The following is a 26,980-nucleotide window of genomic DNA, read 5'->3' as shown; positions in this document are numbered from 1 at the left end:
AAATCTCATAAGTTGGTAAGAGTTGCCTTTTTATCCATTCAACTGTTTTGGGTCAGTACTAATGCTTTCTATGACTTTGGCACTAATTCTTTTCAACAACTATTATCGAATTTCAGAGTCTTGTGAGTTTTTCAGAGTCATAGCAATTATTGTAAACGTGTGTCTTTTTTATTCTAATTTTTCGGTTGACAATATTGCGCTTTTCTTCTAGAACATTCTTTGACTTCTCAAGTGACTTTTTCACGCTTTCGTTCTTCATTTTAGAGTAATCTCTATTGCTCCGAAGTAAAGCGTGTTGCTAATATAAAATCGGTTGCAGAATATTGTAGGTAAGTGATTTGTTACGCAGTGGTTAGTGCATGTGGCTGTGGATCGGGAGGTCAGTGGTTCGAATCCCGACTGGGGAAAGTTTTTTTGCACCCATAAAGAAAAATGTATCTAGGCTACAGCCCCTGAATTAAATTGCCTCGCCTGTCGTTCAAGAGCAATTCTTCCGACATTTGTTGGTTTATGTTTCAATTTTTGGTCTTCTCTTAATCTCAATCATATCAGGTCTCGTCAAATGCTACAAATGCTCCGCTTAGTAAATTTAATAATTAATTCTATGTTTTCTTGGACTTAATACGCTGTTCGTTTTCGAAAATTTTTATTGAATTTTTGTTTTCTGCTTGTATTTATATTTTTGCTGTCTGATCACTTAATCGCATTAACGATAGTTTTCACCAGTTTTTGATGGGAAATAGTAAAAAATTATTCAACCTAAATCGTTGACTCAAAGTTAGCTAATGCAATTATTTGGATTATAATTCAGGACTTGTCCTGCTGTTTTATTGGTAAAAATTTGTTTGGCTTTGCTTCATTTTGCTGCTTATTCGGCATTTTGCATTTGACTTCTCTACCCTAGTTGCATTCTTCGCTCATTTGCTCAATGTGCTTTTAAACAGCAGTTGCTCAAGAAAGCAGTCTAAGGAACAGGAATTTGTCTAAACAGAATGAAATAATGAAGTTCGCTCTTTAAGAATGTTTTTGTACATGAATCAATTTTCCTTTCTTCTGTTTTTTCAATCCGAATAGGGGTTATGGGAATCAACGGCGGCTGTTTTCCGGCAATCTGCGGTGGAATTTTATTAATTGGTCTTCAACGAAATTTGTAGCAATTGTATTAATCTTATTCTGAGCCTTGACTTTTCGTTCCCGAAGACAAGATAAACATGTAGCGCCCGGAAGGAATTAAGTTCTCTTAGTCTTTTTGACTTACTAGACTAAGTATTTGACTATTCGAAACCTCCGCCTCACCCCCTGCTCGTATCGTTGCACCCACCCGACTTTAGTCAGTTATGTTTCTTGCGTTTTTACGACTCACCAACCCCTTGCCCAAAGCCAACCACTTGACAGTATTTTTGGGGTCAGTTCGTATTTAGTCGATTTATTTGAAATGACTAGAAATTAGAAAGTTTTTAATTGCTCTCAAACGAAGTTTGTATCAATTATATTAGTCCTGTCGGTCTTTTTTTTGTGCGATTTTTCGCTTGACCGATTTTTCGTCTGACGCTTTTGACTTTTCGTCCTCAAATGCGGGATAAACAGGTAGCGCCCACCGGGCATTAAGTGCTCTTAGAGCCTTTCAGTTCAAACTGTTTTGGAGACTTATAATTATGGTGTGAAGAGCGGTTCTTAGAGGTTGAAGACCCCCCACCCCCCAACTGTTGACCCCCCCCCCCACTATTGCCCCCGCCCCCACCGCGTTGTTGCCCCCACCCGACTGTTGCCACCCCCATCAGCACCCCCCATGGCTAGCTACTGACCGCTCGCTAAAAATACGCCAATTTATACAAATTTCCACAATTTTTTTCAAGCTTTTTGAAATTTTTTGTCATTTTTATAAAATTGTTGTCAAATTTTTGAGTTTTATCAACCCTAGATGTCAAGGAACCCACTCTATGATTTGATAGCAGGTTACTGCACAGTTTATAGTGGTAATAGAATGGTTTCAACTTTTCAAAACGCGAATTTTTGCATTTTGAAAAAACTTGCAAATTTTTTCAAGTTTTTTGACAATTTTTGTCATTTTATAGGTTTATCTAGCCTCAAGAGCCAATGAACCTCCTCTAGAGTTTGATAACAAGTTATTCTACAGTTTCTAGATGCAATGGATTGTTTTTAAAGATTTTAACATTTAACGAGTTTAAGCATTTTTAAAAAAAATGTTTGGCAGTCCTCATGTTTTTAAATTGTTGTCATTTTTTTTAGGTTTTTCCAGCCTCAAGAGCCAAGAAACCTCCTTCGAGGTTTGATACAAAGCTGCTGCTTAGTTTCTAGAATTATTGAAATGGTTATCATTATTTTAATAACTCGAGTTTTGGAAATTTTTTTGATAAATTTCAATTTGAAAAATTTTTGAAAAATTATGTTCCAAGTGTATGGATCGTTATGAGCCAGTGAAACTGTTAAGGGCTTGAAATAGGCATACTGGATAGTCCCATGAGACAATGGAATGGTGTTCTGAAGATATTAAAATTTTTGTCCTTTTCTGATTTTAAATATCATTACTGGCCAATGAAGCTTTTTACGTCTTGCAGCGAAGCATTTTTACGTCTTGCGTTACATGACAAATATCTAGAGACAAAAATGGTTTTGAACATTTTCATTTTCTTACTGCGAAATGTGGAAACTTTTCTTTTGAATTTAGCACTTTTAGTTTTTTCTGTATGTTTTAGTTACTAACAAGTCTAGAAAACTTGAAATTGTAGAGTTGAATCTCATCGTGGAAAAAAATCCTAGCTCTCTCTCGCTCTCTCTGTGTTGGCTTGCGTTTCTTTCCTTCTCTTTCTCGCTCACGTTTAATCTCGCACTCTCTCTCTCTCTCTCTCCCTAACTCTTTTGTTGATGCCGCTTTTCAGCGGCTGTTATGTGGCGTGATGTCATCGTGTATTACCCTAATCTCTAAAACTAAATATAGCTCTAATCTCTAAAGGCCCCTTCAATCGAGCTAAAGCTAACCTCACTAAACAGTGGCTAGGTACTGACGAAACCAACCGCTCGCCGGTCGTTTGAGAACAATTCGCCGGATGTTAGTCGGTTGTGTTATTGTATAATCTTGTGAATGTGAATCTGTTTATTCGTTAAAGTTTGAAACTATCGGTCATATTTTCTTTATTAATTGGTTAAGTCCATTTTTTCGTTTCAATCTCCATGTTCTACGGAAACAATTAAGTTTTCTGCTTTAGGCTAATTTTGGACAGAAGCCGTTCGTGTTTGACCTGTCAGATCTGAAGTTTGAGGCGAAGTACTTCATCAACAAAGCAGTGACTAGTCGGCCAGTGGAACGTAGTCAGTTACAGTCCCTTGTCTCATCATATCTTATACACAGGGGATACAGCAATGCTGCAGCTTCATTCGCGAAACGTCAGTAGCTCAACTCAATTTTTGGTTCTAGTGTTTAATTTAAACCAGCTGAATGCCACATGCTTTGTGATGTTAGAAAGTGTTACAAATATTTTTTAATCTTGCAATTGCTGTCTTCTGGTCTTGGGATTGTTTTTTTAAATCAAACCAGTCAAAGTCGGTGAGACTTAGTTGAAAAGATTTTCAATTCCTTGGAGTGTTGAGTGGAGATGAAAACTTTAATGAAAACTAGTTGTTCTTATTGCTGGAAAACAATTCTACTATCGTACTATTATGGGGGTGGGGGGATAATGTGGAATATTCGGAAAAACTACGGTTTGTTTTCCACTCAGGTTTGTTGATATTTTTAACTTTATTAGTTCTCCAAATCCATTTTCAGAAACGGGACTTGCAGTGCCAGAGGGAATGCAGTCAATCGAGAACCGGAACCAACTTGAAAAGTTGGTGATGGAGGGAAGCATCAGTGAAGCACTTAAGGAAACTGAGAAACGTTATCCAACTCTCCTTAATGACAACCCAAAGCTAGAATTTCTGCTCAAGTGTCGCCAGTTTGTAGAACTTATTATGGGCGGAAGTGAAGATTCCATCGAGTCATCGCAGTCGTCAAGTGATAGTAGTAATGAACAGTGTAATGGTACGCTAAATGGCGTACCAGTTGCTGTACAAGAGGGTGCGCGGCCTGAACCCGAGTTGCAACCTCAAGAAAATCTACACTTAAACGGCGTTGTGTCCGACATATTAAACAATGCTAGTAACGGTGCAGCTTCTGTTGTTAACGAAAATACAAGTGGTGCTGAGAACAGTTCAGACGAGCTGGTAAATAATGCGGCTTCTCAACTACCAGAAGTGGAATCCTTAGACCGGAGAAATCAGACCGATTCCCAAGATTCAAATGGATCGTGTGATATGGAGTTAGACAGTAATAGTTGCCACGCTACAGTTCCAGAAAATTCAGTCCAATCAAGGGAACTGTTGCCTCATTTTTCTCTGAACATTTTTTTTGAGGTCTTTAACGAATGCGAGCTAAGTAGAGCGTGTTTAATTAAGCGTTATAAGCATCTAGTCATTGCAATGAAAACAGAATTACCTTCTCAATGACTCAAGAATTTTTTTTGAAAATGGGACAAGATCTTGAAAATTTTGTGTTATTCAGCTGGCTATTACAACCGTACTATTTCTCTCGAAGGAAAAGGTTTTATGATACCCACAATCTTTTCTTAATAGTGTAGTATTCTCATTTGGAGCTATGTGATTTTCGAGTTTTCAATCATACTGCAACATAAAGTGCAGTAAAAAGCGACGGAACGGTATTTGACAGCGAATTTGTTCACAAAATGCAATTTAACGTCTGGTTTTGCCATTTCTGTGTTATAGTTCAGGAATTGTTTTTCAGGCATATAATAGAAGTCATTTGTCAAGTGAGCTCTCGATTCTTTTCCAATTCTTCAGGCTTTCTGCTTAATTTTTATGTATTAATTTCTCCGAAAACATTTCTAAAATACGTGCAACTCCAGTTGAATACCAAACAAGAGTACCCGAATAAACTAAATTTCAATTACGCAACATTAATGCGTGTAATTGCTTCCGAAGAGAAGCAATTATTGCAAACGTGTGGGTCTTATTATAATGAAAAATGTTTGCGTGACAGTTTTTTGACTTTTCGAGTGACTTTTACGCCCTCGACTTCTTCGCTTCGCATTATTTAAAGTTCTCTCATTTACAATTATCAGCAGCTAAACTCAAGTGGCGGCAGTTGCTTACTAAAAGTCAGTGACAAACGAGCCAAAATTGGAGTAATTTTTCACTTCAAATTTTGATGGCTTTAGTTGTATTTATAATAACTTCTAATGACGTCGTTTGAAGCCTCTCTGTGATTGTAGGCACTCCCGCTCCCCGAATGAAGCAGATTCGGCGACAGATTCGGGCTCACACTAGTCATTCGAGAGCAAGTCTCCTGTTTTTTTTTAATAGCCGCACAGCGATAGCTGGGGCTATTATTGGCCTTCTCTTGGTTTTTTTAATTCGTCATGATTTTTGTTACGACCATATGACGTCACAGCCACTTTTTGTTCATTCGTTCATGCAATTTCAACTGAATTGCATGTGTGACGCCATTTTTCGCTCTTAGTGGAGCGAGTTTTTTATTCATGCACGTGATTAAATTTTTGGTCACACTTGACTTACCTCTCAAAAATGACTTCCTCACTTTGAAATTGACTTTTATTTACTTTAATTCAAAGAGATAAGGTCAAATGGGTGTGTGTCACTCTAAATGAAGATTATTTGAGCTCAGCTAATAGAGGCATTAATAACTTGTACAGATTTGAAATCAAAATATAACAGATCAGCCTTCAATGAAAAGACAATTTTTTTGGTCTGTCTTTACTGTTTTTTTTAGAACGAATCTATTGCGGCTATTTTCTGGCAATCTGCCAGCTATGTTTTAAATTCGCTTTACCTTTTGATCACGTTTTTCGTTTTACATAAGTGATGATTTTCTAGTTTGCCTTCTAACTTACCTCACTCACTTTTTCAACTGAATGGATTCTTAATTCTTTCACGCATTAAATTACGCAATGTAGTGAATATGGTCATTGTCAAAAGATCTAAATCAAAAGAAACGGGATAAGCCGATAAAACCCGGTCATTAAGTCGTGGTGCATTAGGTTATCAAAGTTTCAGAGCGATTGCTATCTGATACCAGTATCAAGCCTAATACCCTTCAGTTTAGAGCTGAAGTAAGTATAGGGTTAGAATCTAACTGAAACTGCACACTGTATTAGAACAATTTTTGAAATTTTTTTGTCAATTTCTTTTCTTTTTTTTCTGTTTCAATCTCGATGTGCGTCTATTTTCCGGCAATCTGCAGGCTAAGTTTTGTTTTTAATGCCGCAAAAGTGGTCGCAATTTGTTGGTTTTCACTTTGTCGTCTCGCTCCATTTTTTGTTTATGGCTCCAAATGGTTCTGAAGATATTCATTTTAGTATGTTTTCGATAAATTTTTTGATTTTTAATTTTCTGATTACTTTTTTTAATATTCTGAGTTTAATGAAACTTTTTAAAGTCTTGTAGATAGGTTACATAACAGATATCCAACCACAAAAAGTGGTTCTGAATATTTTTCCAGTGATATTTAGCAACTTTCTTTAAATTTTGCATTTGTCATATTTCTCAATTTTATCTACCTTTAGTGGCAAGTATATTGGATTGAGTCATATATGGCCATCAGGTTAAAAGCTTCAAAAGTTTTAGCAATGATTTTTTTTATGTTTAGTTTGTTTGATTTTCTTAGTTTTAGGTCTTTTTGGCTGGGATTGTTCAATTGATCTGCTTGTCAGTTACGTTAGTTCTGTTTTTCTTTCAATTCTGTGGATTGATTGTATTTTAGGACTTGTCCTGTTATGTTTTTGTTGTCTCCTTTGATGATTCTTGCGACCACTGACATTCAGTTTCAGTGACTTCTACTGCTTTGCAATTAAAGTTTGTTTGCATTACGTGCTTTGTTCTGCTTTTAGGTCAATTGCGTGACTTACCTCACTCACAAAATGACTTCTGAAATCTTTTAATGACCTTTTAAATTTGAGAACATTTTACAGTTAAAGATCAACAGTGTGCATCTAAGTAGTACTAAACATATATGCCCTAATTTTTGAGTATTGAGTTTTTGATTTCGATTATTAGTTTTGAAAAAGTTCTTATGACTTTTACCTTGTAGAGCTCATGTGTCTCTAAAAATGACGATCTGAATCTAACCCAAAATGTCTTGTGGTCTTTTAAAGGACTGGTGGTCAATCTGTCTATCTTATTTCTTTAGTTGTTTCAATTCCATTGAAGGCCACAAGCGTGTATAGCCGCTATTTTCCGGCAATCTGCCTGGCCATGTTTTCTACCAGGCTAATTTTGTGCGCATGACGTTCTTAGTTACTGCAGTCTATGGGCTTCGAGGTCAATGGTGTTATTTTTGAGCTTACATGACTTACCTCACAAAGAAATGACTTCTGCAGTGAGTTGTGAAGTCTAAATTCTGAATGTAGGCTCTAATTAAAATTTAATAGATAATTCACTCAAGATAGATAATATAATGCTATATTGCTCAAAAGGCTGTAATGTTAAAAACGATTTCAAAATTACAAAAGATTTTAAAATTGATTTTCATTTTATGAACTCGCACTTTTTGGATTTAGTCCTGTTGGTCGTGTTTTCTTAACTAGCGGGTCCCAACGCTGTATTTCTAAGTTTTGTCTAACAATGTGGACGTTATGTTTGGTTATCTGCTCCGATGCTTATTGTTATTAGTTCTCTCAGTAAATAGCAGGGTTAAATAGTACTTGCTATCTGTTCCAATTAAAATGGCACGGGTTTTTCAAATTCTTCATAAAGCACTTTTAACTACATTTTTTCTATTTTTAGGCAATTTGAATTCAGGCCATCGGTTTATTTCGCAGTTGTATGCGGACGTTAGATAATGATTTTTAACCAATAAAGAATTTTGTCATGTCACACAAAATTACATATTAGATCCACCATCAAATTGTGGAAAGATAAAGATATTTGGTGAAATCGTAACCCATAAAATTTCCGGATTTGGATCTTTTTCGTTTTTGCCCCCAGCTTAGTGGGCTTATAACATTTGCTTTAACCGGAGAAGGTCACCGGAATCATTAGGGATTAATCTGAGAAAAGGTAACAGTTCCAATTTCAGTGCCACTGAGCCGTGTACCAGTTCGACAACATTGCAAAACGGTGAAACTTCAGCAACGATGTCGGAGGAAGATTCAAAAATCATGCGTGCTATAGTAAACGGCAGAAAACTCAGACAACTAGCGGACAAAGTCATAGCTTCAGGCGACTGTCATGCGGAAAATATTGAACAGCATTTACTAGAAGTGTTTGGACTGTTAGCTTACGACACACCAGAAGAAAGTCCTTTAAAACATGTACTGGAACCCAGTTATAGAGAGTCAGTTTGCAATATGCTCAATGGGGCTATTTTGCAATCTCATAACATGGCCGCAGATCCTCAATTGCAGACATTAATGGTTCAATCTGCAACTTGTTTGCAAGAAATGTCTGCTCTAGGAATTCCAGAAGCCGCTTTCATTAGTATGAAAGATGTCACGGGTTAAAACTGGTAATTAGGTCTGTTTCCTCCAACCCCCCCCCCCCCCCCCCACCCCAAAACACACCGTGAGCCAACTTATTATTATGCGTTCATCCTCCGCCCATCTTTGATTAAGTTTAAGTTCATATTTACTCAACTAATGGGAGTTATTTTCGTATTTTCGCATTAAAAAATTTAAAAATATTAAATTAAAATCACTAAATGTTATTAAAAATGGATAGTTTATTCGGAAGTCACTGAATTCCTTCAACCTTTTTTTAACGCACATTACTTGCGAAAGAGCACCTTTATACTAACTGAATAAGTTTCTTGATCGGATCGGTTCTGTACGTAATCAGAAGTGGCATTACAGTTTAGAACATTAAACAATGGAAAATGTCAATTCCACGGTTATGTGACTATTTACCCAATGCCATCATACCCAACCTGTCATTTTGCCCAATGCCATTCTACCGAAAACATTGTATTATCGATGATACCCTCAGATAATATAATTATTGTGCTGAATGGTTGTTTTGGTAAGTTTAACAATAGGATAAAACTGATATTGGGTAAAATGACAGGTTGGGTTTAATCGCATTGGGTTATTTGTAAAATGGAACTAAAGATGGGAGGAAATAGTTCCTACTAATTTAATAAACATTGTATAACACATTATTTCTTACTATTTGTTTGGTTTCTGTATTTTCTATAAATGGTACGAATTTGTGTTTTGTTTAATTTGTTTGTTAGCTGTAATAGAAAATTAGTTGGATAGAATTCAAAATAATTTTGATTTGGAATTTTTTGAGAATGAGATATGCCAAAAGCTATGCCATTTGTGAGCTTTAATGATCCGGAAACTTCCCGCCTAGCAGTATAGCAAATGCGTTAGTGGCAGACGATTTCATCACAAACTATCGTCCGGAGGTTGTTAAGTTACTCAGCAGCTTCTTAGTCCTACTAGTTTGTAAGTGTGCCACCCGTAACCCGTTACCCTCGACCCACCTTCAGGCCCTCACCCCCCCCCCCCCACTCTGCTTACCAACAAAATTTATAATTGCAGTCGAAATATTTGGGAGTGAACAATAAATTCGCACTTTGCCAAGCATTCTGTGGCGATGAGCTCAGCTCATCCTCTTCTGTTTTTTTTAATTTATCCGTTCAAGATCAGATGTGCGAATTGTACGCATATATATTTTTGTACTCACATAGGAAGTGAAACTATCAGAGTGAATTTCTACTTCCTGGTCCAGTGAACGATGATCACTCAATCGAGCACTCTTTTTGTTGATTTTTTGTTAATAATGAGAAATTGTTTTGGATAGTTTCCCACCACAAAAAAAAAGATAAATTTTTGGAAGGATAATGATTCACAGAATGCAGAGCTAGAGCATTGATTGAAAGTGGAGTTCTCCAAGAAAAATCAACAAAACAACTTTTATTAGACTTAATCCGAATTTATCATTGTTTCAAACAAAATAGAATATCAAATCTGTGAAAATTAGATAAAAAGTTGCATAAAGGAGCTTTTAAGTTCCTCAGAAGTATCAGTCATTTAATCAAGCACTTTGAGTATATTTTGTGGCAAAAGCACAATTTTAGGTTAAATGTCGCCTCATTAGCTAGTGATTGCTAAATGGAGTAAAAAAAATTCATTCACATTATGTTCTAAAATATTTTAAAGCCACAAATTACAGCTTTTAACTTGAAATATGTTAAAAATTGTTCTAGGAAATGGCAAAAATGATGCAAAGCGATTTATTTAAGCTCCCGAAGTAGAAATTCTTATCTTGATATCTCGACAAATAGTTGAAAAACCATATAGCAAAGTCATATAAACCATATAGCAAAAACCATATAGTTAAACCATTTGCATTAAATTTTAAAATATTTTGAAGTCAGAAATAACAGCTGAACTTAAAATTGCTCTGGGAAATTTGCAAAAATGATGTAAACAATTTATTTTAGCTCCGTAATTAGAAATTCTTATCGTGCTATCTCGTCAAATAGTTGAAAAAGCATATAACAAAGGCGACCTTCGGGATCATCATGGCGCACTCTGGGGACCAATAAATTAGAAGACAAAATTTGGATTAGTTCTATTGAAAATAAATTGAAATTATATTTAAATTTGAATAGAAAAAGTATTCCTGAAGTTTTCAATTGCTCTCGAACAAAATTTGAAGCAATTGCTTTCAAACCAAATTTGCAGCAATTGTAGCAAAATTAGTCCTGCTGCTGTCTTTTTTAATGCGATTTTCGCTTGACCGATTTTTCGTCTGACACATTTTGACTTTTTGACCTAAAAACGAGATAAACAGGTAACGCCTGGAGAGTATTAAGGGTTCTTACAGCCTTACGCCTTAACTAGTCACTAAGAATGCGATTCTACAAAACGGTTTTGAGCAGACAATTTTATGGTGCTTAGGGCGGTTCTTTTTCTTAAAAGTTCGACCCCCTTCAGCCACCCCACTCACCCCCCGCAACACGCCCCCAGTCAACCTTCTTCAACTTTGTGGTTTGGGCCCTCTCGTCCAGACGTCCCATCCCTCCCCTCATCGCTTAAAATTGTGGTAATTTTTTCGCTTCTAATTTTTTTACTGCCCTTAGTGGTTATAGTGGCTTAATTACAATAACCTCTAATGACATCATTTGAAGCCCCCTTAGTGGATTTAGTTGCCCTCCCCCCACTAGTTCGAAAGCAATGGTTTCGACGTTAGTCGGTTATGTTTTTAATTCTAATTGCTTCGCTTAAAGGAAAATTTGAAAAACCCAGAAAACGAATTCGTCGTTCTCGACGGGCTTTCTTATGATACCATTCAGTGAGGAGTAATGCAAATGATAAATAAATAAGACGCCAATTATGTTACTGGGAATAATAATGTTATGGTAGTATCCTGGTTTCAAAACTCTGGGTCTAATCCACTCAGACAGTCCAGCCCATGTTTTTTTTTACAAGCAAACGTTTTTCTGTCCAATGTAGAGTATGACCATCTATATTTTTACACCTGTATACTGGTTTATTTAAAGTTTCGACTAATCCCACCCGTCATTGTGATCAGCAACTCAATCGATAGTTCACAAAGTGAACTAAAACAGAAATCACATTTTTTTAAATGGTCTGAAAAGAAAATGGCACTTTTGAGATCAAAAGCAATCGGGAAGGGAACTTTCTAGAAAAGAAACCGATATTTTCAAAATGGCCTCAAATGTTATTAAAATTTTGAAAACTAACCATTCACAGCAAAATTATTAGAGAAACAGCCATTGTAAGTAATCTACCCTCATCCGAACGCATGATCCTTTAATAAACTCTAAACAACATTAACCTCTAAAAACAGGAATTAACCCAAAGGTAGTTAGAAAGGTTTTCCAAATAAGTTACAGCTGGCCTTTGAACATTATTTCAATAACTTAATTACCACGTATTTGCCCTATGTGTGCTTATAAACTGACGATTTTTTGAATAATTGAGTGGTGTATCTAACATCTATTGTGATGGGGGGGGGGGGGTGAAGTCATTCACAAAACGACTGCGATCGCAAAATGACGAGTTATTTGAATTGAGGAGTCAAATGTGACTGGGATGTCTGAATTATTTCACGAGGCAAATTTAAGAGTCAGATGTTGCTAAATGAACAGCATACTTGAAAATTGCGGATTGGAGCTATCGCCGGTTCTTCAATTACGATGTGAAAATAGCTTCCAGTTCGTGAGAAGTCTTGAGCAGAAACTGGCAGAAGATAGCAAATATGGGGAAGATTTTGTAGCTGAATTCAAAGCTATGTGTGCTGGAGATGAGGAAAGACTGATCACGTTTTTGAGTCCATTGGAAACCATGGATTCGAGTAATGACAGTTTAGTGCAGATAATAATGGCGTCAAGGGTCCTACAGAATGGAGTTATGGGTGCTTTAGTTGACGTTTTGGGTAAGTTTTGTGGCCTCTAATGGCAAAGGCTTTGAGGCTCGTGGCGGTTCAGGTTCCAAAAGCAACAAAAAATAACTGCTCTCTTTGTGGAATATGACCATCTATAATTGTTTTTTACACATTTGAAATGCTATGTATTAATTGTGCTGAGAGTTTGCAAAGGATGGACGTTGGTTGAGTGGAAACAATGGCGTCTGACTCTTTTCTTCTAAGGAGCGATGTTTTCTCTAGACTATCCAATTTATCTTTTTAGTGCCTATAAAGGCACTAAAAAGATAAATTGGATAGTCTAGAGAAAACATCGCTCCTTAGAAGAAAAGAGTCAGACGCCATTGTTTCCACTCAACCAACGTCCATCCTTTGCAAACTCTCAGCACAATTAATACATAGCATTTCAAATGTGTAAAAGAAACAATTATAGATGGTCATATTGCACATTTTTTTGCACATTTTTCGTCCTTTCAATAGTCAGTCTATGAGACTTCCCTGCCGCTTTCCAATGATTTCACAGTTCGTGTTCTTTTGATAATCTTCAATTTGGAAGTGCCGCGCACAGCCGCTGTAAATATTTTTTACATTCAATGGCTTACTTTTACATCCAATGGCTTACTTTCAAATGCCGGTTCAATTTTTTTCTCTTAAATCACATTTTCAGTTATGAGTGTTTAGGCAAACTAGTGTTCTTTTTTCCCAATTTTTGCTCATTTTGTTAACTAAAGATGTGTTAAAGTTTCAATTGGAATTAGAAAACAGAGGACTCATTCAAGTTTTCATTTCAATTTAATTTTAGGAAGACAACTTCGATATACAAGATAATAAATTGAAGATAAATTTTACCATGGAGACAATTTTAACTAAATTTTTTGGTGAAGGAAGAATTTAATTTCAGAGTGAGTTCAATCTGATTTAAAAATAATTGGTTTCGATGCAAGTTTCACCGAACCGTGAATTGTAGAAGTTATCGGGCTTCAAATAGGTGGGAGAAAACAGCACCACACCAAAAAAGCGTATAGAGAAAGAAGTCGGATGGAATTCAGCTTCACACAAAAGCAGGAAAGAGATGTATTTACAGAATGAGAGATAACAAAAAGCTCTCTGGAACTGTATATAGAATGATATTGATGATCATACAAATGCCAAATTATCTCCCTGTAAATTCAGATTGCTAAAAATGCACATAGGATTCATCATTCTAGAACCGTGTACCACCTTTCAGTACAAAAAGTAATCGAAGTGTTGCTGCCTTTAATGGGACTTGGGGCGTTAACTGGTTGTTTTATTGATAAGCAAAATTGCCCAAAGAGTCCAAACAATGATCAATTTGTTTTAATGATGGCACAAAACACCCGAAAACCTTTAAAATCTTCCAGTTTAACAAAAAATTCTAAGTTGTCAATTTGTACCTGTCTGTCCGAAAAGAAAATGGCACTTTTGAGATCAAAAGTAATCGGAAACATTCTAGAAAATAAACTAATATTTTCAAAATGCACTCAAATGTTGTGAAAATTCTGAAAACTAAACCTTCACAACAAAATTATTAGAGAAACGTTCATTGAATGTAATCTACCCTCATCCGAACGCATGATTTTAATAATAATAAAATCTCAACAACATTAACTCCCAAAAACTCCTGTTATTTAAGGAATTAAACCAAACGTAGCTAGAAAGGTTTTCCGGATAAATTACAGCTTACCTTTAAGTATTATTTAAATTATTTAATTACCGCGTATTTTTTTTCTTTATTTCTCTATTTTCAAATCCCATTAAAAAGGAATTAAATCCTATTAATCTATTTTTAATTAAGTATATTTTCAAATCCTATTAAATAGGAATCAAATCCCATTACCGCGAATTTTAGTTGTGCTTAAAAATTGACGAATTTTTGAATAAATGAATGGTGCATCTAACATCTATTGTGATCTCCAATGACAATCGACGTTCAATGGTTTGGACAGATAAAAATATTGTTAATAATTTTAAAAAATATCTGATCTCAAATTTTTGTTACTTTCGTAGGATAGGAGTCAATTGTGAAAACTCCTTGAAATACAATTAGCCAGATATGTCAAAAATTGAAATACTATTAGCCAGATAGGTCAAGTAATTGACAGTGAAATTGTCAATTAGCCAGATAGGACAATTTCACTCACACGAATTGTCAGTGAAATAATTTTCTTAGCCTTATTAAAAGAACAATTTGGGATCAGGTTTTTCTGCAATCAAATTTTATGTTCAACTAAGGAAAGGAAAGAATGCAATACTAGGCAAAAATTGCTTCAAAATTATCTATTTGGGCGCCGAAGTGCCAAAATTTGAAAGCCTTTGATTCCTCAATTTTTCAAATAAAACCCACGTGTTGCTGGCTTCAAGGGTGCTGCGTAGGATTGAGAGCTTTAACTGATCGGTTTTTATGATAACAAGCAATGCAGAGTCGCCATAAAATCAAAGATTATTCTTTTAAAAAATGGTACAATTTTGCTAAAAAGATCGCAGGAAAAGATCCAGTCGAATAAATAAATCGCGCTGTTGTAGATATGGTGTAAATGAGTAATGTTTTATGAGACAACAGCTGGAAAACAACAGCTGGATGGCAGGCATCAGCTGGAAAACAATTGTTAGAGTTTTGAAATATCATCAGAAATTCATTTGTGATAGAACCCTATTAATGCACAAAGGATCTAAGAATAAATTTTCAAAATAGTTATTCTACGGTCACAAATTGTGATGAAGATATAGGCAAGTAGAAGTTAAAACCCAAAACATTACACCAGAAACGTCAAAATGTTAGTCTCTCTAATATGTTTCCAAACAAACTTCTCTGACAACGATAGCAGAATTTTTGGCAGCCGGTGTATTTTAAGAACTTTAAGGTCAGTGGTTGTTAACATTTTTTTGGTAAATGCCAAAGCAGATAATGAAAAGAAAAGGCTTACCCGAAAAGTCATTTTTCTAGTTAATTAACATGTAGAAAATATAATTGAGATCAATTAGGAGCGAGCTGTTTTGCCTCGTTGCTGCCATAACTTGCAAAACTAACGAGTCGTTGCTTTGACATGATGCTCTTCAGTGCGTAATTAGGTAATTATTGTCAAATTTTTATGGTTTCTGAAAGGGTTTCGAAAATTCTAATGACAAATCTGTTATTTTAAGCACAAAGATTAGCCGCTTGAAGTTTGTTGAAAATCGTTTCAAATTGGATAAAAATTAAATTAGGTCAGACAAACGGCGACAGACCCTAACTAATGGAACGTGTCTGTGCTCTTGTAATTATCCCTATTTTTAGTTTAAGTGGAAGATGCCAGCCGTTTTGTAGTAATTGATAAATTTGGACAAATAGTGCAAGACTGATTTCCGTCTTTTATGAAAGCTAGGTTTATGAGACATAAGCCTTTGTTTTAGCGCGATAAAGTCGATGGAAACAATTTAAAAATCATATTTTGTGTCCAAAAGTAAAAGGAATTACCTATGCTAAATAATTTGGTGACAATTTGTAACAAACGGCAACCAAATGTCGGAACTAAGAACGGAAAGTGTTAACAAAACATCGAAAACCGCCGGATGTCCACAAAACATTCAACCTCTATAAGTCATGAAGAAATGTGGAATTCAGGAACCCTCAAAATAGTATGTATGAGCTTTCTGAAGACTTCTACGCTTGACGGGTTTTCTGATGATTCCACTCATTTCTTTTATGTGGAATATCGATCTGTCAAAATTGACCGAACAAAGAAAACCATTGAGCATATAGTTCTCCCCACAACTATGTGAGTCGAAACAACGAGGGTGTTTTCAGAGATCGTTTTGAGGACGGTTGTGTAGATTTGTTAGAACAAATTTTTATATTAACAAAATACTTCGTTGGAAAACTCATCGTCGAAACCAGTTCAGTTGATTTTCAGAATGTTTTATTACGATCAGATTTATATCCACAAATCACCATGGTCATGGTACCGACGCAACTGAGTCTTGGCCGTTTGTTTGTTCCCATGAACCCACACAATCGGGTCCTCAGATTTTCGACCTCATCCGCCCATACAATCGGGTTGAAAAAAGAAAAGGGAGGATCTAGTAAATATCAGAAAAATGCTATTCGTCGTTATGAGTTACTGATGCTTTAAATCGAGGCTGATAGTAAAAATAAAATCCAAGCCATTAATGAAGTGTCGGAATGTAGTAGTCTAATGTGTTTAATGAACATGATTTTGTAGCCAGTATTCATTTCGCTCTTATTTCATAGAAATTTTGAACATTTAAAGTATTGGACAATTTCTGGTTTATTTTTTGAAGTATGTTAGGAAATATCTTAGTCGATCCTGGGACTGAATCGACACGAGGTAGCTTGCGCCCGAGTACTGAGTACAATAAAATCGTGCTCTGTCTTATTTAGAAAGTGGAACCTTTTCTGTTTTTGCCCCCCCCCCCGCAAATCTGTTTGCACCCCCTCCCTCAGGCTAAAAAGACGAACAATAACAACGGATTGTTTTATTGATAAATTGAGCTTACAATTGATACAATACAGTATCATGCAGTTTCATTCTTGCGTTAGAATGCTTTTGAAGGGATCAAGTTCTTATTCTTAATATGATGTCTCCAAATGAACTCGTTGTTAATTGGTCTTGAACGAAGTTCATAGCAATTATTGTAAACATTTTGTTCGTTTTTCTATGCATTTTGCTTGACCATTTTTGCGCTGTCTTTCTAGAACATTCTTTGATTTCTCAAGTGACTTTTTCACGCTTTCGTGCTTCATTTTTGAGTGATCTCTATTGTTCTCACTCCGAAGTAAAGCTTGTTGCTAATATAAAGTTATTTTGCAGCATAGCAAAAGTAAAGGACAAATAGCACAGTCGGCAGTGCGTATTGTTCTGAAGCGGGAAGTTCATGGTTCGAATCCCGGTGGGGTCAAATGTTCCAACCGCTTGTCGTTCGAGAGCAATTCTTCCGACGTTAGTTTGTTTATGTTTGTTATAGCTGTCACACAGGGCTGCAGTTCGCAGTTAATTTTGTTGGATAGCGGCGCTTTTTACCGTTTTTAACTGGTACCCTAGTTGCATTTGTATCATAGAAAATATATAGTAGTAGCGTGTTTGTGACTGCTTGCTTGTGGCGTGGCGACTTTTCTGCATCTACGCCATATTGAATGAGATGGGGTCCCCGGGTTAGTGAGACCAGGAAGGGAATAGTTAACATCGGAGAAAGAGCAAGGAAGGCGGATTATTCTGTGGATTATCTTTCGTTAGACCTAGGTTTATGAGACATAAGCCTTTGTTTTAGCGCGATAAGTCGATGGAAAAAAAATCAAAGATCATATTTTGTGTCCAGATGTAAAACGACTACCGTTGTTATGGTGAAGATTTGGTGACAATTTGTAACAATCATTAGCCAAATGTCAGAACAAAAAATGGAAGATGTTGACAAAACCTTGCAAATCGCCGAATGTTCACAAAACTATAAGTCATGGAGAAACATGGAATTCAAGAACCCTCCAATTAGCATATTTTAGCTTTTTGAATACTTCTACGCTTGACGGGTTTTCTGATGACTCCACTCATTTTTTGTCAAATATCGATCAGTCAAAATTGACCGAACAAAGAAAACCATTGAGCATATAGTTCTCCCCACCACCAAGTGAGTCGAAACAACGGTGGTGTTTTGAGAGATGGTTTTCAGGAAGGTGCAAGTAAATATCAGAATACTGCTGTTCGTTGTTGTGAGTTACTGATGCATTGAAATGAGGCCTGTAAACAAATTGAAACTTTTAATGACGTGTCGGAATGCAGTAGTCTTTTTTGTTCAATGAACATGATTTTTAGCCAGTTTTCATTTCGCTCTTATTTCATAGAAATTTTAAGGTTTTGGACAATTTCAGGTTTATTTTTTAAGTACGTTAGAACTTATCTTAGTCGATCCTGGGAGTCAGTAACGACTCGAACTGAGGGAGCTTGCGCCCGAGAACTGAGTACAATAAAATGGTGCTCTTTTTTATTTAGAAAGTGCGAAGTCTCTAAATTTCTGTGACCTTTTCGGTTTTTGAACCCCCAAGTTAAAACGATGGACAATAACAATGGATTGTTTTATCAATAATTTGAGCTTACAATTTAGACAATAGAGTGTCACTCTAGTCCCGTACTTCCACTAGAATGCTTTCGAACGGCTCAAGTTTTTTTCTTAATATGATGTCTCCAATTGAACTCGTTGTTGTTGTTGTTGTTGTTGTAGCTGTCGCAATGAGCTGCAATTCGCAGGTAATTTTGGCGGGATACTGGCGCTTATTGCCGATTTTAACTGGTACCATAGTTGCATTTGTATTATCAGAAAAACATATATTTGTAGTAATGTGTGACTGCCTATCCACAACCTGATAGTGGTGTGGCGACCTTTCTGCTCGTACGCCATGATGAATGACATGCGGTCCAGGGCATCGTCAACATCGGTGGAAAAAGGCAAGGAAGGCGGATTATTCTGTGCAGCGTGGTCGTTTAGGACTGAGTATGAAGTCCAGCCATTTGGCTACCTCTACTGGTCTTATCCACAGGTCAATCACTTTCAGGTCCGGGATGTTCTTAGTGCAGTTGACAATGTGGTTTATGTCATGTGGTGCTACTTCACATTTGGACAGCGGTTATCAACGTTGTCACAGATCCTATTCAAGTAAGAGTTTAGCAGGGGACAGTATCCAGTTCTCAGTTGTGCTAATTGGATACGTGCAATTCGTGGCAGCGTTTGTTCTTCTGTTATCTTTGGTGGAGTTGTACCTAGTTGCCTGCTGTCATTGTTCAGCTGAGTATGGACCGTGTGTCGATGGATACTTTTTAGCGCATTTTTATCTTTGCGATTTAATTGCTCTCATTCTTTTTTGTTCTCTTTTATTCTTCATTCCCGCATTCTCCTTGTTTTTCCTCCTCATCCTCGGTGGCATCGAAACAAATGAACCCAACATATAGCTGTCGATCATATCCAGGTTTGTTCCGTAGGTTTGTTGTTTTTTTTAGTTGGGCTTGTCTCCACAAACATCCGATCGAATTGGTGTCACCCCGGTGTTTGGATTTTTGAAATTTTTGAATGATTAACGTTGGCATGAAATTAACATGGTTGGTCATCGAGAGTTTTATAGGCGGCGCATTAGTCGGAATAAATTATCTTGATCGGCTTCACAAATTTTTCCAGGCATGTCAGAAGAGTTTTGGAAAAACGATTGGGGACGGAACACAAGACCACTTAGTTTCTGGACACGTGCCACCCAAAACGCCTTGCCGAGGAAGCTTTCTTCCCTTATTTTTTCCGTTTGGACAATAAACTTTTGTCAATCTCAACGTTAAAACCATTGCCCCCAATTTTGTTCACTCACTCTTTTTCCACGTACAAAGTACATATTTCCCGCATATAGTTTGAAAAATCTACAAACGCGCAATGTCCCATCGAAAGTTCTTTTTGGCAGTAATCAATTGTCGCAATCTCTTGCCCAATAATAAACAAAAAGTAAAATTTTGTCAAGGTTCAATCGTGATCCCTTGAGCGAAGTTCCATTCCTAAGCGATCTTTCGTAGCAATAACTTCTATATCTGCATCGCGAACGGTCTCGTCTTCCATTTTTTTCGTCGAACGATGTCATCTCGTGTCCCTGAAGAGGACGTTTTTGGGCTAAGAGTTATTTACTCGCAGCAATTATCTACTTAAGTAGGACGCCTACTCAGAGAAAATAGCCTATTTTCACACGCCTGCGTGGATAGATAGGACTCATTATTGGGGAATGCAAACAGACTAGCCATATAGGGGGGGGGGGCAAAAACAGAAAAGATTCAATTTTTGATGTTTAAGCTTAACGTAAATTACAGGTCGCTCAAATCGTTAGATTGTGCGACTATACGGAAATTTTTTTGATCAGAGTAGTATGTTTTCCGGAAATTGAACGTAGTGTTTTTTTTGTCAGATTTTCAACAATTTGAGATCTTCTCTGTTTTGCCCCCTCGCCAAGTCCTATATAACCAGTTTGTTTACACCCCCAAATATGAACTTTTTAGTCCTTAGAGGTCCCTTGCTTTAGTCATAATAAATTGCCGGCTTCTGTACAAGATTGGATCAATTTTTGTTACGAGTTGTCAAAAAAATTACTGCCATAAAGCCAATCCTACGAAAGATAAGCGCAAAATGTTAAAACACGCATTATTATTTGTCTGCTTACATTATATGCAGATTTGATTTAATGTAAATGTATTAATTTCAAAAGTTCGCTGGATAATTAAAATGTAAATGCCGTTTGTGCATAACTGTATGTAATTGTATGAAATGCAAACAATATGCTATAACACGTGTTAAGTGGGGGCGCAAGTGGACGTGAGGGGGGGGGGGGGGACAAAAACAGAAAATATCCAATTTGTTCGCTAACCGTTGAAAAAACTCAAAAGTGATAATTGTAACAGCGAGAGGGCGATTAAAGAGGCCAGAAAATTAGCAAAATGCAGCTTAATTTTTTATTGTAAGATTTGTCCACGTGCGTTTCTTGACATGACTAAGAACTAATTGACTGATTTAAGCTTCTTTCTGGTTTAAGTGTATGGTTAATTTTCACTCTTGGCTCTCTAATTGAAGATATTGTTTGTCATCAGTGCAATAATGTTCACAGAATGTCCTACCTCCGAATTCCGAATTTTAGTTGTAGTTTGCGTTAACATTATTCATCATTATTGGACCCCGCAATCGCACGTGCCACATTTTTACATATGATTTACTATGTAATTACAGTATAAATCAAAGTTAAATGATGGTCTTGCGATCAAGAATAGATCGATCGAAGATATATCCATACACTCTAAAAAAATTGCAGGTAAATTGATTATAAATTGCAGGTAAATTTACCTAGATTTTGCAAGTAAATTGTTCTTTAATGCAATTCACCTAGAATCTACCTGCAAACACATTACATTACCTGCAATTCTAGGTAAAATTTCCTGCAAGTTACCTAGAATTTGCAGTTATACCCTCCTAGAATTTTACCTGCAAAAAAAATTTTCTAGGTAAATTTACCGGCAAAAAACACGCGCAAATTGCAGGTAAATTTACCTAGAATTTCATTTTTGCCGGTAAAATTCTAGGTAAATTTAAATGCAATCTACCTAGAATTTGCAGGTAAAAACACCTAGAATTTTACCTGCAAAAAAATGTTCTAGGTAAATTTACCTGCAATTTGCGCGTGCTTTTTGCAGGTAAATTTACCTAAAAAAACTTTTTTGCAGGTAAAATTCTAGGTGTTTTTACCTGCAAATTCTAGGTAGATTGCATTTAAATTTACCTAGAATTTTACCTGCAAAAATGAAATTCTAGGTAAATTTACCTGCAATTTGCGCGTGTTTTTTGCCGGTAAATTTACCTAGAAAATTTTTTTTGCAGGTAAAATTCTAGGAGGGTATAACTGCAAATTCTAGGTAACTTGCAGGAAATTTTACCTAGAATTGCAGGTAATGTAATGTGTTTGCAGGTAGATTCTAGGTGAATTGCATTAAAGAACAATTTACTTGCAAAATCTAGGTAAATTTACCTGCAAATCATAATCAATTTACATGCAAAAATTAGGCTGAAAAGACATAAGTAAGCAGCTTCTGTCGGGTGTGCAAAAAAACCTGGTATGACCAGATTATCAGTTTTGCATTTCCCATTATATTTTAATTTTTACGTGGGTCTCAGCTCGCCATGTACATAGTACACGACTTATACAAAACCACCAACGGGAAGGCGCCCACAGGATTTCAACACTAGGATCAAGGATGGCCATTTTGAAGCACAAACAATTATAATTAGGCAAAGCACAATTTGTTACAAGCTGAGTTACATGTTTTACATGCATAATACATGAGTTGAAACTAATCAAAGGCTCCGGAAAAAGGAATGGCCAATCGAGATCCAATTTCCAAAACAAAAGAACATCAAATTTTTTCCGGAGCCATGGGAAAGGAACAACAGAAAACCATAAACCTAACCACTTACCTTACCAACCAGAGAGTTTTAACCTGATAGGGCGGTGCCCTCTCAACAAGTTACTCCGTTTATTAGGCGGAACACTATTCCAATAAAAGCTCGTACAACTTAAACCTCAATAAGGCATGCCTTTTGAGAGGGCGGTGCCCACTAATCAAAAAGCGTGCCTCACCGAGGTGAAGCCAAACTGATCTACAAAACTTTATTCCGAGATTTTCCATCAGTTCCTTTCCCATTTACAAGGTCAGCTAAGTTATATTGAAACTGTAAGTTTTAAAGTCTATAAGATTGATAAAGTAAACAACAATTAAAACAACAGCTCGAGAACTAAATTATACGTTTTAGATATAAGCGTTACAATTTATAGTAAATATTGAAATTGGTTACGAACGAAAGATTGCATGTTTTTACATGTAAAATTGCATGCTTTTGCAAGGAGAATTGCAGTTAATTACATCTTTAAGACTACATACAGTTAAGTATAACTTTAATGGAATTGGGAAAATTGAGCAGAGTTATATCGGAATATAATAACACATAGGCAGCAGAAATAGGTAAATGAGGAGCACAGATAAAAAGTATTAGCAGATCTGTGGAAATACATAAAATTGATGAAAGCAGATGGTTCAACAGACAGCATACAGAACAGCAAACTTTAGTCAGAACAGCAAAATCACAAATCTAACTAATTTTTTTTGTTTTTTTTTTTTAGTTTTTTTTGCTTTTTCTTTTTATTAAAATTTTACAAAATATACATAATTTACATGCAATGTTACATATTCTCTGCATGCAGATTAAACCAAGATCATTCCGTGACCTAATAAGACGACAGCTTAAAATAAGATATTCAAGAACTGCCCTACAACTAAACAAACTGTCAAAACAATGTTTTGAGGAGCAAATAATTACAAATCAGTTGGAGAACAGTTCACAAAAATGATTAAGAATAGTCTGGAACACTTGAACGATTCAGCATATGATCACAAATTTTACTGAGAAGTTTTGCGTATTGGCTTCTGCATTGCACTTTTAGATGATAATTTGGAATCCTTTTTCCATTTTCATCATGGAAGAATCTATTATTGACGCGATCAGATGGTCGGGGAAAAGCGTTAGCTCTAACTTGGGTATTTGGGTAGTAATCAGCTTTAAATTCAGTTTTTAAACGACTATTAAAATCTTTCAGTTTGGATAGAAGCGGTTCTTCAGTTTGGTCACCACGATAAAATAATTCTACAACACACAAAATTTGTTTCGGCCAAGATGCCGGCAGATGGTATTTAAATTCCGCAATGTCGTTAAGCATTTCATCCACAGATCTTGTACTTAAATCGTTGCCGCCCAATAAAATACAAATATATTTGAAATTAGCAACTGAAGGAAACAACTCAGGTAAATGCGACAGTCGACAACCACCCTTAGCGCAAATTGTAAACTTGTTATGGTAAGACTTTAGAATATCAAATGATGAGCAAGTTTCATAAGCGTCTCTTAAATTTGAGTCTCCGATGAAAACTATCCTATTATCCAACTCAACATAGCCATTTTGTACTTCCCATAATAATCTTATTGCATAGTTTGATACCAACTCTCCAGCTTGAAGTCGTCCAACTAGTAATTCTTCTTCCTCCTCGTGATGCTCCATTTCTGAAGCGGCATAAGGACCACTTAAAACAAAAGACTAAACAAAAAATTTATGGACAGGGACAAGAACCCAGACCGAAAACAACAAAACGCAAAAAAAAACAAAAAAATCCAGACCTCTATCGAACCTACTGTTTGACGAAAAATAGAAAAAAGATATGCAAAAGATACGCAAAACTTTGCTGTTTTAATTACAGCTCTCTGAGTCAAAATAGCTAGCATAATTGTTGAAAGTAAGTCTATGGCGTAAACAGATATGAGAGAATTTACAGGTGTTGAGAAAACAAGAGTGCAAAGAGAGGGGATGATAATCAAAGAGATCTGCATATGCGATAAATGAAAACTGACCGGACGCTTCCTGCGTTACAGCATAAGATCTTGAGTGAGCATCATAGTAATGCAACTTCAAATTCACAACAACGAAGTATATATCAGTTTTATCAACCAAAATGTGTTTTATCAATCCAAATTCAGGTTCACTTTGAGAAGATATTGATTTGATCACTGCCTCGTTGATGTTGTAGCGAGTACCTTTGATAACAGCATGTTTGGAAATAAGCACATTGCAATTTTTAAATTTTTCTTCAGTTTTACAGTCTTCAGATTTGAAAAATTCAGAGAATTCTACAAGCCTAGCACCAGGAAAATCGTCTTCTTTCACCGGCAATCCATTTCTCCAATCAACAAACTGCGCTATTTGGTGTCTCATTGCCAAGCTTTTAGTCAAATTCTTAAAATTGCAAATATTGTTTGCCAATTTTTTAAAAAACTGATGTTTTCTTTCATAACGAAGCACACTTAGATATAACAGAGGGCCGCACGACCTAATGACCGTAGGATAATGAATGAGATGGTGCTGTTTAAATATAACACTACTATCAGGAAACACTTCAGAGAACAAATTAAGGTGATTGTGAACCAAAACACCAAGGATTGAGATGTCATCTTCATCGAAAGCGGGGCTCAGCAACATCTCGACGAGATTAAAATAGTCCAGTAGAAAAGCCCAAACCGAGTTACCCTCGGGAACCAAGTCACTCAGCATCAACGGTAAGAAGCGGAAGAGGGTATACATCTGATCGTACTTCTCTTTGAGTGACTTGGACGTTTTCTCTTTTATCCTAAACCAAAAACAACAATTATTTTTCCGAATGAACCAATGCAAGGATTGAGCAAGATAAGAACCTTTCTTCAGCAAACTCGGAGGGCTTTCCATCAATATCTCGTCCATAGTTGAACCAGTTGATTCGTGAGTTAAGATCTTGCAGAGAAAGAAAACCTAATTCAAAAATGAGACTGTTAAGAACAAGTTTCACAGTGTGCATCAGGCTTCCCTGGAATATATCATGGTGCAAGTCCACTGTAAAATTTTCATACGGTTCGAAAAAAGAAGTTTTGAGTCGACATACACTTTTTATACCTGAGCCAGCTACACCTACATTACTTATACAAGAAGCGGGTGAGCGGAGCTTTTCGGCATCTTCCTCAAAAACTTGCTTAAATTTCGATTGTGGCACAAAACATTTTTCGCAGCACATGCCCGATGAAAAGTTCTCATTGAAACCAAAAACGGCGTGATAAGCTAAGTTATCTGCAACAAAACTCATTTTTTTTGCTTTTATTTTTAAAACCTTTCCATTTTTTGTGGTGATTGATATTCCATTTTCTAGTTTTACCAAATCATTCGTTATGGCGTCTATAACGGGAGAAAAACCATAAGATTTTACATCAAGGTAGGACACAAGAGCAACGACGAAAGTGTATCGCATATCAGAATTTAACCATGGGGGCAGACTTTTCAAGCACCAGTAGAAGCATCCTATTTTGTGTATCGTTGCTCTAGACCCTATGGGATTAGCGGTCTCCAGTTCGTCAAAGTAGAGCTGTAATGTTACTTGTACTGAAATTCCCTCATCGCACTCAACAATTGAACTTACTTCTCTAATAACGGATTTTGCATCAAGATTCAAACTACCTTTGCTCTGATTAATGTCGAACAAAACCCGTTGACAGGACAATTTTTTCAAAAAATTTTCATAAGCCAAGCAAACTTGAAAAACATCTTCTTCCTGGAAAATTATTTTTGACAGAACCTCAGATATGGGGATAAACTGACCCGTTCTAATGGTTTCTTTAAACTGACTCTTACCACCTACGCTCCTTAGTTCATTTTCCTCCCCAAATTTTAGATCAAGGGGCTCCACAAACTTTTCCTGTTTTTTGAGAAAGGAGATCAACTGATATTGGTTGCTCACATCAGTAGTTTTAAAGTTCCTGGTACAACTATGTAGTTTTGCAAAGATTGCTGATTCTGATACCGAGGGAGTATCTTTCTGAACTTCATCCAAAGCTAGCCTCACTGAACTCATTGCTTCCTCTAAAGCAGAGCATGCTATAGACGAAAAAGAGAGACACTGTGTCCAAGTCGATGACGTTTGGCAAAGACTCTTTAGAAGCACTTCGCGACCACAGAAACCATTTTGCAAGCTATCAAGTTTCGCAAAAACGTCCGGTTGTTTATCTATGTTTTCAAGATCCTGCGCAATTTCAGCTTCCTCTATTGATAACGGCAGTTCATCAATCACACTAGGACTTTCAGCTACCGCATGCATTTTTCTAACATGTTTTTGTAAATACCTCAGTGATGTATGCTCTCTAGGACAAAAGGGGCACAAAAAACTTGACGCCAAGCAATGGAAATCGCTTAAATGTCTGTCGTAATTTTCTAGCGTCATATAAGAAAAATTGCAGTCGTCTTGTTTACAATTGAATTTTTCTGTGTTTTCTAGGTTGTAATTGAACTTTTTTTGTGACCAAGGATAAAATTTTACTGGCTTCAATTGCACCTCAGTTCTTCCTGAATTATTTAAACCGTTTTCAAAAATTTGGGGTAATTCATAAGCGCTTGAATTACTTATTACTGTCA

General features: G+C 36.2%; 2 protein-coding genes across 2 annotated transcripts in view; both read left to right on the top strand.

The window, feature by feature from the left end:
* LOC142355291 (ran-binding protein 9-like) overlaps positions 1-8,596 on the top strand; it is a 281,185-nt gene extending 272,589 nt beyond the window's left edge. The window contains exons 5-7 of the mRNA XM_075407506.1: positions 3,228-3,405; positions 3,785-4,499; positions 8,054-8,596. Coding sequence (XP_075263621.1) covers positions 3,228-3,405; positions 3,785-4,499; positions 8,054-8,531 — 1,371 coding nt within the window. The 3' untranslated portion in view covers positions 8,532-8,596. The remainder of the gene's footprint in view (positions 1-3,227; positions 3,406-3,784; positions 4,500-8,053) is intronic.
* Positions 8,597-9,365: 769 nt separating this feature from the next.
* Positions 9,366-26,980, top strand: part of LOC142355284 (Fanconi anemia group D2 protein-like) — a 100,565-nt gene continuing 82,950 nt past the window's right edge. Inside the window, 2 exon segments of the mRNA XM_075407493.1 lie at positions 9,366-9,476; positions 12,078-12,438. Of these exon segments, the coding sequence (XP_075263608.1) occupies positions 12,144-12,438 (295 nt within the window). The 5' untranslated portion in view covers positions 9,366-9,476; positions 12,078-12,143.

The sequence above is a fragment of the Convolutriloba macropyga genome, chromosome 2 (genome assembly GCF_964194025.1).
Source record: "Convolutriloba macropyga chromosome 2, txConMacr16.3, whole genome shotgun sequence".
Lineage (NCBI taxonomy): Eukaryota > Metazoa > Xenacoelomorpha > Acoela > Convolutidae > Convolutriloba > Convolutriloba macropyga.
This window is presented reverse-complemented; position numbering and strand designations above follow the sequence as displayed.